The following is a 19711-nucleotide window of genomic DNA, read 5'->3' as shown; positions in this document are numbered from 1 at the left end:
CAGTGAAATTTGTAATTTTGTCAAAAAAGATATCACAATAGTTTGAGATTAATTACTCCTATACTTGTGGTGTTTGGCACTGGTTGTATTATTCCACTTCTTTTAATTGAGTCTCACGTTCGCTGCTCTGTTATTCTGTCTGAAATCAAAGTCTGTCTGGAGTCCTGTGGTAACTTGGTTTGTTCTCTTCACCCTTTTTAGGCACTGGCACCACATGAGCTTCTTTGCATTGCACTGAGGCTTAATCCATGGTTCAAGCCTTGTGCAGAATCAGCAGTAACAGTCAGAAAGCTGTCCAGACTTGCTAATTTAAACATATTTACTTTTAGTAGCCAGTGTTAGAATGGAAAATATTTCCAAGTTATCATATGGTATGATTATATCACTGAATAAAGAATAGCAATATTTATTTAACATGTTTGCCTTGCCTGCTCTATCATTTGGAATTTCACTGTCTTCAACAAGCAGTGCACGGGTTTTGATTGCCTACTGGTGTACTTTGTCTTTATTTGTCTGTTAATTTTTACTTCTATTTTCACTTCCACTCTAAACTGTGGAGTTGTGAATTTTTGCTTTTAAAAATTGTAACAAACTGTCGTTAAACAATTCCTAATTATTCTTCATAGTTCTCAGTTTAAATTATTTCTGACTTTTCTTGGCTTTTTTCAGCTTTGTTAAACTGATCCTCTTTAAAGTGACGAATGTATGCATTATTATTTGGGCTGTCATTTTATTTACGTACAAACGTAATCGCCATATTTGCTTATGCATATACTTAAATTTAAACTGTTTTTCAAAATGACATCTGCTGTGGAATTTGTGCCGGATTTCTCGGTGCAATTCCAAGGGCCCAACGGCAGTGCCCCTGCTGGAATTTCTTTTCATTTCCTACCCACATCACCTCATTCCTCCGTGTCCGCTGTGTTCCGGGCACCTGCTTTTCCAACCACCCCTCCAGCTCCCTTCTGTTTTTAAGTTATATGGGTCAGTGAAAAGATCAGTCAATCCCAGCTCTTTCTGTCTAAAAATAACCATCCAGAAAGAGCCTCCACTGGGTCTGATTGCGATTATTTTCTCTGTAGACACTTGGGTAATGACCGTGTGTTCTTCTGTGATGTACAGCACTGAGCACTTTGACTGTGCTTCACGAGTAGATAAAAATATAGTCCATTAAAGACTTAATTGCTTTGATGAATTATTGGTCTGCCCTGGTGCAGCAATTCCCACAGAGCAAGACTCCTGCTTTCTTCTCTCTGAAGTCCCAGTATTTAGGGAAGGATGTTCCTCACGGCACATTTCTGAGCACAATTATAGTAACTGGTCTCTTCTCTTGCTGCAGCTTGCTAAGTTTTCAGAGGACACTCTCAGCAGCTACACAGAGATGGTATCTTCTCAGGTACTATTATTATGAATTGTTTTCTTCCATCTTCACTGCAGAACTTCATTATATCCTTTCCCTTCCTCTCTGGTTTCCTGCTTGTTCCTAGACCCTTTTTATGTGTCTCAGTTGTCCATTGTCACGCATTAGCTGCTTGAATTTGCTATGCATGCAGGTTGCATGTCCTTCCCCTATACCTTCCCACCTAAACGCTGCTCTGCTGACCGGAGATCGAGGTGACTTTGATACCGAGCCCAGTTGTGCTTTTCTGAGTCCTGCAAGTGGTTTGAAATCAACTCTTTCTGCTCTGAAGAAAGTAACTCTTTCAAGTCCTCCTGTTCCAGGGGTAAAATAAACTTTTTATGCCGTGTGTTGGAAAGAAGGGAAGTATTTTGAAGTATTTTGCTTGTACCAGAAAAACCTCCTTCAAGCCAAAACTGAAGAGCGGAGGGGATGGCGGTCAGCACCAAGACCACACACAGCGAGGGGATCATGGGATGTTCAGGCTTTTTAAAAGTCTGATCCTGTTTCATAGGCTCCTTAACAACCTTAAGCACATTACTATTGCTTCCGAAGATGGGGCAAATAAACATTCAGAAGACCTTTTTCTGGGGGAGGAGCTGCATCTGGCCGCTCTATAAATTGCATCATCCAGATTAAACAAGTGGGTAGAGGAAAGACACTTTTCTGTCTGATTGGACATTAAGATTCCCCGTGCCTTAAGAAGGCAGATGGACTTCGGGAGTGATTAAAAATCCCTGGATATTACAAGAATCAATATCTCCTTGCTCCCAGCCACACAGAGGAGTGCACGTGGATTCACACACAATTTCCTTTGCTGAATATTTTGTATTTCTGTGCTAGTTCATCATTTAGCTGACACGTTTTTCAGTTGTCAAATGAGAGTGATTTGAGCTGACCTTTCTCATTGAGAACATCTGCTTCTTTCCTTTTGTACTTATGTAACATTTTTGCTTATGAGAAACTGGTTTAAATAAGAGCTTTTTTCGTTCTGGTAATAGCTCATGCTCTTTTTTTTTGCATTTGAGCTTATAGCTGTACTAACCCTTAGGACCTAAGGAACCTGATCTCAGGAACTTTGAGGGAAGTGCTCCGCAGTGACAGCATTTCAGAACAATAGCTAAAAAGCAGTAAAATAACACTGTGATGCAAACCTGGATTTGCTGGATTTAGGAGTGAACAGAGAAAAACATACAGCTCTGCTGCTCAGATTGGTTGCTGCCATCCAGACTCCCTCTGAAGGATTTTCGTGTGGAAGATAAAGGGCACCAACTTGACATTTGAGTTTTGCAAAATACTCCCTTCTTTCAGTTTATTACCATGTTGATTACAATTGATTTATAATGATGGAGTAGGCAGGGCACCTTGGCTTTATTTCCAACATTGTCACTGCCTCGGTCAGTAACCTTGGGCAAGTCACCACAGTGACTCTGTTTGCCAAGTCTGCAGGGTGGTAATTGTCATCTTAAGGCCTCAAACTCTATGATGCAGGGGGGTGAGAGTCACTGGAGGAACAAATACTAAGAGGTAACAACTGATTTCACCCCAAATGAAATGACTTCAGAATTCCTTCCTGTATTTTTGGATAGACAAAGGTAGTTTCAGTGTATTCTCAATTCAGCGATCTGTTAGCAAGCCCTGGAAGGGGGAAGAAATGCCTTTCCCTTGAGAACACGAACACCGTATCAGTTATCAGGTTCCCACAGAGACCAGTGTTTATTTTACAGTGTACCACTGTGTTGAACCTGAAAGCAGGTAATGTCACACTCCCTTTCTTCCTTCCCTCCCTTCGGCTTTCACCGAATGCGTCTTTAATTGGCTGATGTCCTCTGCTTCCCTCCGCAGGAAATGATACGCTGTATCTGGAGCCACTTCCTCTGTGTTTTAAAAGGCAAATCCCCAACGCTGAGCTTCACTTCCAGCTTGCTCCACAGTCTGGGATCTGTCACTGTGAGTATTGCTGGGCTGTCAGAAGGAAGAGCCCTAAGTGGATGCTTTATTTTCATTGCTCATGTTGTCCTTCCCTGAGCACAGACTGTTAGCAGTCAGTTCCCTTTGCTGGGACTGGAAACCCTTCTGGCAACTTTGTAGAAGAGTTTAAAACTATCCTGTCTTGTCCAAGCAGCATATTTAGACGCAAAACCAAAGGTTAGCGATTACTCTGGCATCTAACAGGGTGTCTCTATTTTCCATCTCTGGTTCTGGTCCCATAACCCTCTTGTCTCCTGTTCAAGAACCAGCTGGTTCTGATCCTGATAAGGTACTAGCTGGTGAAACAGGTTCAGTAGTTGCTTTCTTTCCATGGTCTTCATGCTTAGTTTTGCAATATCCTGAGATAAAACTGGTGTTAAACAACCCATCAGTCCTGCTAGAGCAAGGAATCCTTGGATTTCTTAGCGAATTATTAGGTGCAGTTTCTTAAGGAAGAAGGTTGGTGAAGGAGAGACTTATCTATCCTCCCATGTGTTTGTTAAACTTGTGACATTTATAACACTGAGACATGTTTTCACTGAGATTTTGCTTTCTTGGGGTTGTTGTGGGATGCTCTAGGTGCTCTGCTGTGTAGACAAGCAGGGGATTCTTTCCTGGCCAAACCCCAGCCCAGAGACAGTTCTGTTCTTCAGTGGGAAAGTGGAACCACCTCACGATAGCCATGAGGATCTGACTGATGAGCTCTCTACACGGTCTTTCTGCCATCCTGAGATGGAAGATGAGGTGAGGAATATGTAATAGATAATGTACGTGTTGGCTGTAATCATAGTTTGACTGACACACACATTGTTGTATTATAGAGGAAGCCCTCGGCTTGTAGAGAAGTCCTGTGCCATAATTCTTTGCTTAAAAGATAAACCAGCAGCAAGAGCGAGATCCTCTTCTACAGGAGTCCAAAAGCAGCAGGTGAATCAGTAGTGGCTCCTGTTCAGCACTGAGTCACCGCTGGTCATTTGGTTCGTTTCTTGCAGCCCCATGAAAGAGACGCTTTGCTCTCTGGCCCCCTGGCAGACACAGTCCACATGACAAATGAGCAGGAGAGGAACAACTGGTCTAGTGACGCTCCAAAGGTTCCCGACGCCCATGCCCACCGAAAGCCAAACAGCAGAAGCAAACATCCCTCTGGGTCCAATGTAAGCTTCAGCAAGGACACAGAGGGTGGAGAGGAGGAACATGCTCAGGTAAGACACACAGAAGGGGCACACAAGTAGCCTTCTGTGGAGCTATGAGACAGACTTTAACCCATAGAGTCTCCCCTTTTGGGAGTTTAATTGGGAATTCCCTGTGGGATTCTAGGCACAAGCTGTATCCATTGTAACCAACCAGAATTTTCCTGTCTTTTGGACCAGGTTGTTGCTGACAGCGAAGTGTTGGCTTGTGAGGCTGAAGACTTTGTGTGTGACTACCACCTGGAGATGCTTAGCCTGTCCCAAGACCAGCAAAACCCCTCCTGCATCCAGTTTGATGACTCCAACTGGCAGATGCACTTGAATTCCCTCAAGCCTCTGGGCCTGAACGTGCTGCTCAATCTCTGCAACGCCAGCGTGACAGAGCGTCTGTGCCGCTTCTCTGACCACCTCTGCAACATTGCCCTCCAGGAAACTCACAACGCCGTGCTGCCTGTCCACGTGCCCTGGGGCCTCTGTGAGCTTGCCAGGCTAATAGGTAAGGGAAATTGGATGAGCAGACGCAGAGAAATCAGAGTTGTCAATAGACGCTTAATCCTTAGAGAGCACAAGAAAAATATTTCCCCAGTCCTGGTTGCTGAGAAGGTGGAATTGCAGAGCTGACTCTGTTGTTGTTCGGTTGCCAAAAGAGTCTATTAAAGAGTTTACTTTTGGCAAGTTCTGACATTGCAGACACTCTCAAAGAACAAACGTCATGAAGGATATTCCCAGCCAGCCCTGGCTAGGCTTGGTATTCTTCTGGCTTGAGTCTGCCGGTCTCATCAGGAGACAAAGAATACCTGCTAATGGACAGATAGCTGCCCTGTCTTACCATGATATTTTATGAGAAGTTTGGGTATAAATGATGTGAGGTACCTCAGCTCATCTTATAGATGAGAAAACCAAAGCACAGAAGTTTGAGGTAACACTAAGATTAAAATCTGGAAGCTCTTGACCTCACTTCTGTGCCTGTCTGTCAATGGCACAGTTCCTCTCTTCAGTGAACCAGAAAGCTGTAATTTCTAATAACATCTCATCCTTCTGAATGTTTTTCATCATAGATCTTGAGCCATCTTGGTGCAGATGCACAGTGAGCACGGCTCAGCTGCCTGTTGCTGGGGAGATGACGAAATGAGCACAGGCAAACTGGATGGCATGGAAGCAGGAGAGAGGACCTTTCTTTTGCTTTGGTTAGAGCCTGATTTTTCTCCTTATGTTCATATTTTAGGTTTCACACCAGGTGCTAAAGATCTTTTCAAGCAGGAGAACTATTTGGCCTTGTACCGCTTGCCAAGTGATGAGATGGTTAAGGAAACAATCCTGGGGAAGCTTTCATCAATCACCAAGAGGAGACCACCCCTGAGCCACATGATTAACCTGTTCGTGAAGGACACCACGACCAGTAAGGCTGCCCCTTCCTTTGGACATCCACTTGAGATGCTCATCCTTCTGATAACCCAAATCATAATCATTATCTTCATGGATTGTCTAGTGTATTATGTTGCATAGTCTATTTCTGTATTGTGGACTAATAAGAAATCACAGAAATCCCATGCAATCTTGTGACCATGAATACAACACCTGAAGCCATGCAGATTTTTCCACTCCTCCTACTTTTTCCTGTTCTGATACGGACGGGCTAGGATGGAAAGGACGTACAGCTGGGCACCACGAGGTCTTAAAGCACCTCAGCGAGATTTAACAGCTTGCCTGTCAGAGCTCTTAGTCTCTTCATAATACCTTAAATTGACTGAACTTGGCTCTCTGGAGTTGACATATGTTCAATATTGAATCTGAAATATGATGATTATTGTACTGGCCAGAGATTTACCAGGTAAACTGTCTTCTCTTGCCCAATTCTTCTTGAACGTCTATCTTAATCTGGGCAGGAGCTTTTTCGTTTGCCCTGATGGCTGCTATCTTGCCTTTGTGAGCAATAATTTTTCTGATGCTGAGATTCTTAGTGTAGGAAAAAACATTTAACATTGCCTCATTTCAACTCCTTATCCTCATTTTTAAACGGTTTAGTTTAGAGGCCGGAGCTCAGACGAATACTTGTGTGACCTGGATTATGCTGTCTGGAGTAAATTCTAAGAGGAATTTGGCCAGTGGGATTAGTTAACCATTGGAACACTTCTTACGTGACATTCTTGTCCCTTGAAACGTGTACAACCAGAAATAATGGACTATGCAGATAGTATTGGTTGAAATCAAATGGCTCTGTTTATGCAGTAGAGTCAGACAATATGATCATAACTAACCTCTCTGGACACATTGTCAATAAATCTTTGAATCCACCCACTCCCATGATGAGCTGAAGTCAAAAGGCGACACATAATAAATTCTACAGCTGTAGCAGAAATAGGAGGTGCCTTCTCTCCACGTTCCCTTGCTCTTCCATTGAAATGCGTGTCTCACCATCTGGCAGCGTTCATCCCAAATCCATAGTAACCATATGGAAATGAGGAGCTCACCGGCATCTTCAGCAGATTAAAATGGCTTGATACCACCTCTGTCTTCCCTTGCTACAGCTGCACTCTCACATTCCTTGTACTCTGTCTTGGCTGTAGCGACTTGGTTCTTCCTAAGGAGCAGTCATGAATGCCTGGCTATATTCATTTCCTATTCATTAGTTTTCTCCCTTATGCCAGAGAAATCCTGCTCTTCAAGTTCATGATTTAGGAAGGGAAGAGGCTGCGGTCACTTAACTGGCAATGACAGCTGACTGAACTCCTTCCAGTTTGCAGTGCGTGCTGTCACTGTCATTTACCCCTCAGAGGACTGTTGTGTGGGATGCTGACGGTATGAATGGGAAATTAATTGCAATTGCTGTCAGGTATGAACATAGGGCTCTGTGTGTGGTCATCTGCAAGCTCTTGCTGTGTCCAGGCCATAGGTTTTGCATGAAACATCTCGTTCCCTCTTTCCTAGCAGGGACTATCTGAGCATAGGAGCAAGATGGGAAGGATTAGGTGTTTATACAATAGTATAACCAAAGCTCTGCACAAGTACTCCTTTGTGTCCCTGAAACAGGCTTCTTCTTTGCACACAGCTCCTATTTGTCTTGGAGGTTTGTTATGCTGATAAACTTGGCGTGTGATGACTATTTATAGCAGAAAGCAGAGAGCTGCTGTGTTTTGGAAAGTCCTCCAGTGTTCCTGAAGGTCCCTGCCTGGTCTGCCTGAGTGGGTATTCTTGGCTCTTGATTTCCCCAGCTAGTGTGAGCATTTGCAGTCAGCAACAATGCCTGCAAGAAGCCTTTGGGCTCATTTTTCTTGGCAGTGATGTTTTTTTCATTAGATCAGCTTTGAAGCTGTTGGGGGCAAAGTCACAGAGCAGCTGGAGGAGGGAACCTAGACAGAGAAGCCTACGTGCGCGCAATGGTAACGTCCCAGTGCTAATGAAAGGGGGCAGGCAGCGTGCAGGGGGAGGCAGCCCTGTGTCCTTTAGCTTGTGTCCTGTGCCTGGGACGTGCATCAGACAAGTGACATCGCACGCCCTTGGGAAACACTTCTTAACACCCCTTTCTACAAGAGGGAATGTGAGATTTTTAGGTCTGTATTAAAGAGAAAAGTGGAGGGGGCGTGAAACAGAGCAAGCTGTGGTATGCATTGATTTTTCAGTTCTTCCCTGATCACAACGTGATTTACATTTTCAGAGTCTATTATGTTGAACTTTTGACCCATCCTGATTTAATGCATTTTCAGGACCCTTCGTAAAACAGGCTGCTATCTAATGAGTCACACTGTTAGATTATCTTCTGCTACTCGAGTGGAAGGTATTCAAGAATAGCTCTTACCTTTCAGATCCACATCTGGCCTTAAATTGAATGCACTTTCCAGGGCAAGCAGACTTTGATCCCTGTAGGTTCATCACCGGTGCTTGTACTCTCATGAGAAGAGGCATACAGGAATATTCCTTCTTCTGCTCTGTTGGATACAGGAACAAGATATTATCCCACCTTTTGTAGGAGCAGAATTGTTACACAGTGTAAGGGGAGAATAGGAACTGACTACATAGCTCACATTTTATCACAGCCTTGTTTGAACTCTCAGGCAAATAGCAGGTGAATACATATCATCCAGTCTTGAATAATTTCTTAATGGACACTAAAGACTTTCAACAGAGGAAAGGGGATATGTGGAGTGCAGCAAGGTGGTTTGTGGGAACATTTGCTTTTAACAAATACGGGAGCAGTGGATATGACATCCCTTTCCTGGGGCCCTGTCTGTGCGATGCTGACTCTTTGTTCTCCTACACTTCAGGCACTGAGCAGATGTTTTCTCATGGGACAGCTGACATCATCCTCGAGGCCTGCACAGATTTTTGGGACGGTACTGATATCTACCCCCTCTCTGGCTCTGACAGGTGGGCAGCTTTGTCATTTGGTGCATTTAGAAGCTGCAGATAAATTGCAGAGGAAACTTGGCCACTCTGTTAAAATTGCCTTTACTTATGCTTGTTAAGCTATTTAATAGAAACTTCAAGTAGTTCATGAACATAAGACATCTCTGCTTATAATATTTGTTATCATTATAGCAAAGTAAAAGATTAAATAGCAACAAGCAATTGCTGGACTGCAAGACTAAGTGACTTCTTACTCTATCATCTGTTAACATGTCAGCCTCTTATGAGTGGACTCTGCACACACTGTAGGACAGTGAATTATAATAAGGCCAGATGTTGGTGGCAGAGAATTTGTTGTCGTTGTTTAAGACAAATGCCTTGTCTTATATGAAACGCAAAGTGATCAATTCTGCTTGCTGTTGACAGCTTCAAACCAGTCCGCCACAACACATCACACCCTTTTAGTCCTGCTGCAGTATCTGACAGTGTCTGTTGCATTTCCATCTACAGGCTGAATTTCTGTTCCTGCTAGTAGAGCAGGCCAGTAATGTTCAGTTTCATTGCCTGGCAGCACATTGTTATTCAAAGTCTGCCCTACCCTCAGATGTAAGAAACATCCCGCTGCTCCTTTCTAGAATATTTGTAATCTTAGAAACCAATGAAAAATCCCATGTATAGTCTAATTTGTTACCTTTGTGAGTTCAGTGTGGAGAACGAACTTCGCACTATTCCAGCGACTGAATATTGACTAAATGGAGACTTCACATACGTCTCCTGGGACCCAAACTTAGAAAGGCAATAGGAGAAAAGTCTGTTACAGAGCTGTCAGTTCCTTCCTTGGTGTTTATCTCCCTGCAGGTAAATTGCCTCTGATGAATTAAGCTTCTGTTGTCGTGCAGTGAACTTCCTTGGAGACATCTGGCAGCCATATAGAGCATATTATATTAATAAGTGTATTCAAAGAGTACTGTGTTCATACTCATCAATCTCTCTGATGGGCGAACAGAAACACTCACCACTGCCCCTGTTGGAATCTGTGGTTTTGGTGCCACGTAGTGCCTTCAGCTTAGAGAAAGAAACAATAAGGAAAGGCTTTTCGGAGTGTCTGACTGTTTCTCATGGAACACATTTTCCCAAATAGCCAACTGTCGATTTCTACATTGAACTACAGTGTATTTTTGGAGCATTTCCACTAACTCTGTTTTTTCTGGTCTCTTCCGTATAGGAAGAAGGTGTTAGATTTCTACCAGCGCGCCTGCCTCTCAGGATACTGCTCGGCCTTTGCGTACAAGCCAATGCATTGTGCCTTGTCCTCCCAGCTCAATGGCAAGTGCATAGAACTGGTGCAGGTCCCTGGGCAGAGCGCGATCTTCACATGCTGTGATCTCCCCGGAACCACCCCCATCAAACAGAGCAGTCGGAGGAATAGCTGGAGCTCAGATGGTACGTGTTTTCTGCGTGGTCTATACTCAGATCTGCTGCTGGGCCAGGTGCTTGCTTTGTGATCAGTCTAGAGCTGTAAGAACATTGCTATTCAAAGTAGCAGATGGAAACTGAGAACTAAGGAGTTCTGAAGTAGATGCATTTCCAGAGGAAGTAGCAGCTGGTAGGTATGTTTCTAGTTAAGTTATTGAAGCTTGCAGATAAATTCTTGTACTTGCTGTGCTGAGGAACTGACGAGGCGAATTGTGCATCTCCTCCAGAACAGCAATGAAAACTGAGAAATAAGCACATGCCATAATGTAACTCCAGGAGGCTCTTTTGGAAAACCAGTCTTAATCTTTCCACCTTGGTTTCTCATTCTGTAAAATGTGAACAATGGGCTTTCCAAAAGCTGGGTGGCAGTTGTGACTGAGTGTTTTCAGTCCCACCTGTGGCAACTGTGTGAAGTGTTTCATTGTTTTCTTCCTTGCGTTGCATCCAGCTCCCCTTCACCACAGGCCGATGGTGAAGCAAACCTGTCACAGAGCCTTTGCAGGCTCTTTGGGAGTGTCTGCAATGTTGCTGGAGGGAACATGATCCAGTTGCTTTGCATCAGCCCCTCGTATTCTGATGCCACTCTGCCTCAGCTAGACTCACCATGTTGTTTAAGCACAAAATGACATGTTTAAAATGCACATGTGAACATTAGGCAGCAGACATCTTCCACCTTTCTGCTCAGTTCCTTGTGGCTGATCCCTGTCTTCTGTTTTGTCTTTTTCTTTTCCATACAATTTGTATCCTTGGTCACGTATGTGGGTGTCCTGAAACTGTTTCTGTGATTGGGTATGCTGGGACAAATGGATATCTCCTAATCTTTCCTTCTGCATGTCTGTATCTGCATGTTTCTGGGTATCTGATGCACATGTGACCCCTGTGTCTCAATGTGACTGCGTGTTGTTTGCATGCCTGAAGAAGGGATTGGGGAAGTGATGGAGAAAGAAGACTGTATCCAGGCTCTGAGCGGACAGATCTTCATGGGAATGGTCTCATCTCAGTATCAGGCCCGTCTCGACATTGTCCGCCTCATTGATGGATTGGTCAATGCCTGCATTCGTTTTGTCTACTTCTCACTGGAAGATGAGCTCAAAAGCAAGGTAAGCTGTCTTTGCTGAACCCCCTGAACCTGCATGTCCCCTGGTTGTCTGGAGAGTTTGGCTCCAGTGCAATCTAAGGTTAATCTGATTCAGCTCACTAATGGGTTCAGAAGATACCTACACTCCAATACAGCCTTGGTCTGAAACACTCTGGCCTGCACAGCTACACCGAAATCTTCTGTCTGCTCTCCTACAGGTATTTGCTGAGAAGATGGGTCTTGAGACTGGCTGGAATTGCCACATATCTTTAACGCCCAACGGTGATGTGCCTGGCTCAGAGATCCCTCCCTCTAGCCCCAGCCACGCTGGCTCTCTGCACGATGACCTACATCAGGGTGAGAGAACTGTGCCTACGCCACTTTGAATGCCACATGTTTCCTGAATGGTTCTTTTAAACCCCTTCATAGGTTCCTGTGTCCTCACCAGACACCTCATCCTTCAGAGCTCTGAGCACAAAACTGGATGGGCCTGAGGTGTGTGTGTATGTGAGTGCCATACACATATAGCCTTTCTACCCAGTCACTAACACAGTTTTTGGAAACAAACATCCTTCTCTGCACCAGCTGCCAGGATTTTGCAACTGCTCATTAGTGCTTTTGGGTCTTGCTGGGGCCCTGGTGGAGCCACTGAGAGTCTCTTACCTGTGTGTTACTCTTTTCTCTGACTTCAGATGGGATTTCTTGACTCTCTTCTTCCCCTAGAAGAAAAAAAGAGAGCAGAACAGATAAACTATCGTGTCTCAAAACAGCAGAGACTGGGCTCACAAATCTACCTCTGAGCAGATTAGTCATCTGAAAACACTGCATTTTAGATGACTGAGTGGGATCCAAGTGTTGCGAACCTAGAAAATCAGGCCTCACGTTTCCTGGCTTCTGCAGTGCCACGTGACTATACCATGTGGGTGGCAGAGGCAGGTTTGTGTTTATTGTTTATGCTGTTTCTCTCTGCTCCAGTTTCTCGAGATGATGTGGAGGGGCTTCTGCTGATGGAAGAGGAAGGGCACTCGGATCTCATCAGCTTTCAGCCAACAGACAGCGATATCCCCAGTTTCCTGGAGGACTGTAACAGGGTGAGGCCACCTCTCCCTATACACCTTGTGCTGTTGTCATGGTCAGCACTATCAACTCATTACTCCCAGAGGGAATTCCTCTTTGAAGCCGACTGACTGACTGGTTTGCTTTGGGACTCCCCATTCCCCCTCAGCCCCTTCCAGCTGGGACTCTAGAGCTCAGCAAGTTTGGGATTCCCTCATATAATCATTTTTGCTGAACATTTCTTTTCTCTGGAGTTTAGGAATAGAAATGATCACATGTGGGGTGGTCTTGAGAGCCACATCTGTGCTGGGCAGGGAGTGGGAATGTGAGACAGAAGGAACTTTTTCTCTCTTCCACATATAAGCTATAGCTGGTGCTGCCCAGTACTCAGAGTGCAGGACAAGCTCTTCCTGCCTCATAAGGAACTCAGACACACTCAGCAAAGGTTACAGGAATATCAAAGAGAAATGCAGATTTAAACAAAACAAACAAATCCACAAAACGCCAAAACAAGAACAACTATTAGGCCTGTTTATAGAAGGAAGAACCCTCCCCTTGCTGTGTATTGGTGTGACTGCAATTGAAATAGCAGATCTAGGTGCTGGGAGACAGCACATATTCTCTATGTTCTGCACACAGTCCTTAGAAATTCTCGAGCACAGTTTTATCATGCTGATCTTACACACCCTGAGGGTGAGCACAGACAGCTTGGCGTGTCAGTGTAGAACTTCAACAGAAGACGTTCTACAGCGGCTTGGGAAAGCCACTTTCTGTCTTCAAGGATGTCAATTTGTGTCCAGTCTTGAAGGTGCATAATTCTGGGAATCATCATTCTCATTTCGACAGTTCCCACTGAAATGCCCCTCCCTCACACACACACTCCTGCTTAGTCTTTTCTTTCTCTTTTTCAGGCCAAACTCCCACGGGGGATCCACCAGGTGAGACCTCACCTGCAGAACATAGACAATGTGCCTTTGCTGGTGCCCCTCTTCACAGACTGCACTCCAGAGAGTAAGTGGCACACAGCCCTGCTCTGTCCTGCTCCTCCCCATTAACACCCTCCTCATCCACTTGCTCTGGCTCATCTGGGTGTGGACATGGGTAAAGGGAAGAGGATTCCGTCCGGAAATCTAGAAGGGCATTTTGATATTCTTGTTGCTGTTGCTACCTGTGGGAAGCCAAGTGTTAGTTTTGTTTTAATGCAGCTGTTCCCTAGCTACAGGATTGGATTAAGAACCACTCCTTTCAATTTGCATTCAGAAGAGACACAAAAACAAACATAAAAAATGCTACTGCCTTTTATTAAATAAGCATTATCAGTGTGCTAGGAGACTTTGATCTCTGCTTGCAACTCTCACTGTCTTATATAACTGAGAAATCACTTCCCAGAAGCATTTTCCTCTGGCAGCTGCTATTAACACCTTCTGCTGCTTTGCAGAGTTTTTGATTGCAGAGACCAGGAAGGACAAGATTTCCTTATCTCTCTGAGAGATACGATTTTATTTAAGAAAGGGGCTGAGTGTTCAGCTGGCTAATACCTGTCTAGTCTACATTTTGTACCTCTGGGCACAGTTTACAGAGTGCCATTGAGAACCAGTCACAGCTCATTCCGCCCAGACATTCAGTGCCCAGTAGATTTTCTCTCCCTTTTTGACAGAAGTGACAGTTCCTCACTTCATCTGACCCCTCGCTGTGCTGCAGGTCCAGGTGCACCAACCGTTTAGATAAGTTGCTTACACAGGAATCTGCAGAGAGTGGGTTTGGATTTTCTTTTTTGCCTGGAGCATTCTAGAAAATACATATACACACAGAACACTGTGCACAGAGCTACAGAAGAAAAATCTGATCAAACAGCAGCTTTGATTTAGAGGCCCTGGGAGGATGTTGATAAAAAGATTGATGGAGGCTGGTGGGAGTGCAGGAACAGGGGCTGGTTCTGAGCATGGCCAAACATGGCACTGCTTTTGGAGTGGTTTATTATATTCCCTCTGTTCCTTTAGACTTAGAACAGTAGTGATGTGCTGCTGAGTAGAATTTAAAATATTTAAGATTTGAATTATTTAGGTTTATTTAATTTTTGCTCTTATCTAACAAGGCCATTTGATGCTGAAGCCATCTGTGTTATGTACCCAGGCTATATATACAGCTCTGGTTGGAAAAAGGTGTGCTAGAGGTGCAGATCTCTGGGTCACAGTTCTGTGAATCACAATTCAATTCCTACAGGAGACAGGGATCCAGGGCACTTGGACTGCAATTAATTAGCTATCTAGTTGTGTACTTTGACTTTGGATCTCACCAGACATGACTGATGAATATCAGTTGGGGTGACTTTAAAAGATCTAATTGCTTGTTATCTAGACTGGAAAGGGTGTGTGACACATTTATCTTTGTGTGCATAATGAGATAACACACTGTGTTTTTCCTTCTGTCCCTTCGCAGCCATGTGTGAGATGATCAAGATCATGCAGGAGTATGGGGAGGTGACTTGTTGTCTGGGAAGCTCTGCCAACCTGCGGAACAGCTGCCTCTTCCTGCAGAGTGATATCAGGTGGGGCAGGATCCAGTCCTCCAGCTTAGTGAGTGCTCAGCCACGGGTCACACCAGACCTGTGGCTCGTGCAGGGGGATGCTCACAATTGCTTTGTCCATTATTAGCTGTATTTGTCTCCATATGGGACATTTGAGTGGTATTGGATGGGTTGATTAGTTAGATCTCTTGACAGACAGTGATATTTCTCTCCATCTTTGAGAGGAAGCCATTACTCTTGCATGCTGAACTATTGTGCACCAACTGGCATTACAAATGCTTCTTATTGAGTAAAACAGTGGAAGGGCCCCTCTGAATCAACCAATTTGTTGACATTGAGCAACAAACCCAAATATGTTTGTTATTCTCTGGGAGCAGCTGCAAGTCTAGGGATGTTGATCCTAAACTCATGTCACAGCTCAGGACTTCTCTACCAGCAAGGCAGACAGAGGTGGCACAGCACAACTTTACAAGCTGGGCTGCAGTGAACTGTAGTTTCTCCTCTGGGATGAAGACTTTCACTAACGCTGCTGTGTTGTCCTTGCAGTATAGCACTGGACCCTCTCTACCCATCTCGCTGCTCCTGGGAGACTTTTGGCTACACCACCAGCACCACCATGACACACATCTCTGATGAGCTCACCCCGCTGCAGCTCTCAGGGCAGCTCAACAGCCTCCCTTGCTCCATGTCCTTCCGCCAAGAGGAGAGTACCAGCATCATCAGGCTGATAGAGCAGGTAAGCCAGGCCTATCCCCTCTCTAGTACTCACCCCACTGCCTGCAGCTCACAAAGAGCAAAGCCAGGAGCTGATGTGAACATGCATATCGAGTTGCCTACAGTAAGCTACCAGAATTAGCTTTTCTCATGTCTCCTGTCCTTTTGTGCAGGAAGCACAACAGCAATGCCGTTCCTGCCTGGCCCTGCTGGTCCAAGGTGTAGGGGATGGTTTGGGAATGGTGCCTTGTGGCAACCGAACATGAATATTGTTCAACTGGATAAAGTATAAACTTGCACAGATCCCTAGCTAGACAACAATACAGCACTAAGGAGAAGTGTTACCCCAGAAAAGCCAAGAGGTTTAAACAAACATAGCTCTTGGCTAAACTCTGCCTTCACAGCCTCTGCATCTAGACAGGATACCTTCCCCTTTTGCTTACAGTGTGTCCGGATCCTCTCCCCTCCCACTTCCCCTGCAGGCCACATGTTCTGCCCCTGCCTGCCAATAATTGCTCTTGGCCGATAACTGCTCCCATCACAGTGAAGGCTCTGAGGGCTTGTGCTTCCTTCCAGGCCAGGCATGCAACGTATGGGATCCGCAAGTGTTTCCTCTTCCTGCTGCAGTGCCAGCTGACCTTGGTTGTCATTCAGGTGAGTCCTGGCCTGCCTGGGGACAGCATTTAGCTCAGAGGACAGGAGTGCTAGCATGGATGTGGGTGGCTGCAGTGGGGCAGTCTCACAGGAGAGGAAGGTGGCCTTCAGTTGGGTTCACACAGCTTCGTTACCAGCTCATCCCAGTGTTTTAGGAGAGGATGGCAGCGTCTTAAATATCTAGATTATCCCAGCACTGCTCATGCTCTTCTCTCTGGATTGTTCCTGTCCAGTTCCTCTCCTGCCTGGTGCAGCTGCCCCCCATCCTCAGCACCACAGACATTGTGTGGCTCTCCTGTTTCTGCTACCCACTGCTCAGGTGAGTCTATGAGACAGGGTGGAATCTCCTGCCTCCCACCCACAGGATGTACAGACCAGTCCCCCAGCCTCACTGTGTCCATGATAAAAAGAAAGCTGACATCAGCCACAGCATGCTAAGGCAGCTGGAAGGATTACTGCAAGCACCTGCTTTAGCAAGATGCTTGGGAACACAAATAGGAGCATTTGCGTACAGCTGTGTTAGTCCTGCATGCGAACTGCTGGTTTTTTGTGGCTTGAACCTCCAACAGAAAAATCATCTTCTAATCCTGATAATGTTGCACTGTCTGGAGTGTGATGGACAACCTGGAGCATCAGGCAGAGGCCAGGGTACCATGGGTGGAGGTCACCTCTCTCCCTGTCTGCACCTGTCGTGAATGACACCTTTTACAGCATATGCTTAAGGCAGTAACCAGATAAATGCCCATGCTCCAGACAGTCCAAGGAGGTTATTTGAGTTCAAGTGTTTAACAAAAAACTGAAAAAAAAAATAGTTCTGGTACCTGAACTTGCTACTGAGAGATTAACTTACTTACCTTTCTGCAGCATCTCACTCCTGGGGAAGCCTCCCCACAGCTCCATCATGACCATGGCAACAGGAAAAAACTTGACTGCCATTCCTAAGAAGGTAAGTGACCCATCAGATCAAAATTGTTCATGTATTTTTCTCTGCTGCTTTGTCCCAGCATTAGCACATAGCTGAGGCCCTGTGTCTTCCCAGCTGCCTTGGTAAACTGACTCATGGCATGAGCTGTGTGATCCAAAAGCCTGTCTTGGACAGGAAGGGAATCCCTAGTACCAGCACACCCAGCGGGCAGATCGTCAGTGCAGCATCTCATCTGTACCACAGCTTGTCTTTTGCAGCCACTGGTTCCTGATGGTTCATGTGAGGGAGGCTGGGCCAGTGATAGGCCCATGTCATCCCCACACCTCTCCCTTCTTCACAGACTCAGCATTATTTCCTGTTCTGCTTCCTGCTGAAATTCAGCCTGACCATCTGCTCCTGTCTCATCTGCTTTGGGTTCACGCTGCACGAGTCCTGCAAAGAGGTGAATGCTACCAGCCTCAATCTCACAGCCTGCTCCTCCATCATGCTGCACAGGTGAGGAACTGAGCCTGGCAAACACCCTGTTCACCCCACAGGGCCTGTGACTCTTGCCCTTCCCAGGCAGGGCTGATTCCCCTCTAACAACCGTCAGAGTCTTGCATGATCCAGCTATAACAGCAATACAGCAGGCTGGGTGCTCTCACTATAGCATTGACAATTGCACCTTTGGGGCACTTGCTCACTGTTGCCCCTGGGGACAGCCTGACTCCAAGCTGACACTTCGTTCTCTCAGCTATCAGAGAACATGGCCCTAGTGGGAACAGGCCAGACCATAAGTCCTCACTGGTGACTTCTCTCCTGTGTCTTCTCATTTACTAGCAATGCTGATGGGGCTCCTGACTGGTTTGGGACATTTTCCAATGCTCTTCTTGTAGCCCAGAAGCTCACAGCTGGCCTGATTGTTTTACACACAGGTAAGTCCCTGTTCCCAGATCTCCCCTTCCCCACTCTGGGCAAAAGCTTGCATCCTTTGCCTCTTTCTTTGCCCCCTATGCCAGAGCACAAACTCCATGGTCAAAGCAGACAGTGCAGTAGCCTATCAGCCCCTTATCTTACTAAACATTACCCTAACTGATGAAAGGCAGCACATTCAGAACTGATTCTTCAGCTTTTACCAACCTGGTTAAGTGTTGATTCCTTTCCAGTCTCCCCAGGAGAGCAGCATCCCTCTTTACCTTCTTGCAGCATCCTGCAGCTCTCCAAAAGTATTCTGTGCCTCCAAAGTCCTTATATGCCTGCTGCCATTTTGTGAAGCACCCCTTTTCCTTCCCCCAAATAGCACTGGTGCAGCTGTGACTCTCTTGGAGCTGGAAGCCTTTTTAAACCCTCTGGAGGGAGGGGGAGCCAGCTCCTGGCTGACCCTCATCACCTGCATGCAATTGCCTGGCAGAGCAGGTCCAGCTGCTCTCTTTCCACCATGTCATGGACTGCTGTGCCTTGATGCCAGGCAAAATATCACATGTTGAGATGTGGGGGGTGTCCAGACCAACAGAAATGCTTTTTGATTTGACAGGCAGCTCTGCTTTGGAGAGAGGTGCTGTGCATTATTGATTTGTGTCCTTCAGACCGCTGAGGTTAGGCAGGGCTGCTCTGCCTGGCGGGTGGGAAATGCAGTTTTGAAGAGCCCAAGTGAAATCTGAGCAAATGCTGTGTCCTGTGCAGACAGCTCTGGGTCTTTGGCTAAATAGCTTTCTCCAGGTTGGAGTTTGCCACTGGTGCAGGCCTGCAGTGACCCAGAGGAAAGGGCATTCCCCATCTCCCTGCTACCTAGTCCTGGTCCTTTGCCTGCTCTGGTTTAGTGTGCCAGGCTGCAAACCACCCCTGGGGCCCCCACAGTGAGTAATGCTGTGCTGTATTACTACTGCCTTCCTCACACCTTGCATATCTGGGGACTCGGTGTGGCTGTGAAGTCTGGGTCTACAAGGATCTCGGATTAAAGGTTGGTTTCGGGGATGTAAACCCCATATCCCTTTGGAGTAACAGCGGTCAGTGTATATTGTAGAGCGTTCTATTTGTGTGTGATGCTAGATAACCCCCTCTTCCATCTGTCCCCTTAGTGTTCATATCCATCACCCACGTCCATCGCACCAAGCCGTTGTGGAAGAAGAGCCCCCTCTCCAACCGGTGGTGGACACTCACTGTGGCTGTTGTGTGAGTATCCCCAGCCCTGGTGAGGCAATTCCACAGCGCTGGAGGAAGGAGGGCTCTAGACCTGCTTCCAGCACCAGTTTGCTGGTGCTGAGGAACATGATAGGACATGGCAGTTGTTCTCCACTGCTAAACTGGTGAAGGGTCTCTGTTGTGAACTCAGGAGTGTTACATCTGGGCCTGAACCCTGATCTGCAGATCCTGGGGAAGCTTGTTGGCTCCACTGAGA

The 19711-nt window shown here is 45.9% G+C and overlaps 1 protein-coding gene across 4 annotated transcripts in view; it reads left to right on the top strand.

The window, feature by feature from the left end:
- Window positions 1-19711, top strand: part of TMEM94 (transmembrane protein 94) — a 45412-nt gene that overhangs the window by 22533 nt on the left and 3168 nt on the right. For 2 of the 4 annotated variants that reach the window (XM_065852509.2, XM_071816453.1), the window contains 20 exons: window positions 1340-1396; window positions 3245-3349; window positions 3950-4114; window positions 4363-4572; window positions 4741-5056; window positions 5786-5959; window positions 8823-8925; window positions 10130-10347; window positions 11299-11480; window positions 11677-11815; window positions 12434-12549; window positions 13426-13525; window positions 14954-15062; window positions 15588-15777; window positions 16332-16409; window positions 16643-16728; window positions 17274-17355; window positions 17675-17829; window positions 18154-18248; window positions 19392-19485. In XM_065852509.2, coding sequence (XP_065708581.1) covers window positions 1340-1396; window positions 3245-3349; window positions 3950-4114; window positions 4363-4572; window positions 4741-5056; window positions 5786-5959; window positions 8823-8925; window positions 10130-10347; window positions 11299-11480; window positions 11677-11815; window positions 12434-12549; window positions 13426-13525; window positions 14954-15062; window positions 15588-15777; window positions 16332-16409; window positions 16643-16728; window positions 17274-17355; window positions 17675-17829; window positions 18154-18248; window positions 19392-19485 — 2774 coding nt within the window. The remainder of the gene's footprint in view (window positions 1-1339; window positions 1397-3244; window positions 3350-3949; window positions 4115-4362; window positions 4573-4740; window positions 5057-5785; window positions 5960-8822; window positions 8926-10129; window positions 10348-11298; window positions 11481-11676; window positions 11816-12433; window positions 12550-13425; window positions 13526-14953; window positions 15063-15587; window positions 15778-16331; window positions 16410-16642; window positions 16729-17273; window positions 17356-17674; window positions 17830-18153; window positions 18249-19391; window positions 19486-19711) is intronic. The other 2 variants (XM_065852510.2, XM_071816452.1) reach the window with 2 other exon arrangements.

The sequence above is a fragment of the Patagioenas fasciata genome, chromosome 18 (assembly GCF_037038585.1).
Source record: "Patagioenas fasciata isolate bPatFas1 chromosome 18, bPatFas1.hap1, whole genome shotgun sequence".
Taxonomy (NCBI): domain Eukaryota; kingdom Metazoa; phylum Chordata; class Aves; order Columbiformes; family Columbidae; genus Patagioenas; species Patagioenas fasciata.
Note: the sequence above shows the minus strand (reverse complement) of the source record. Positions and strands in the feature narration are given on the sequence as shown.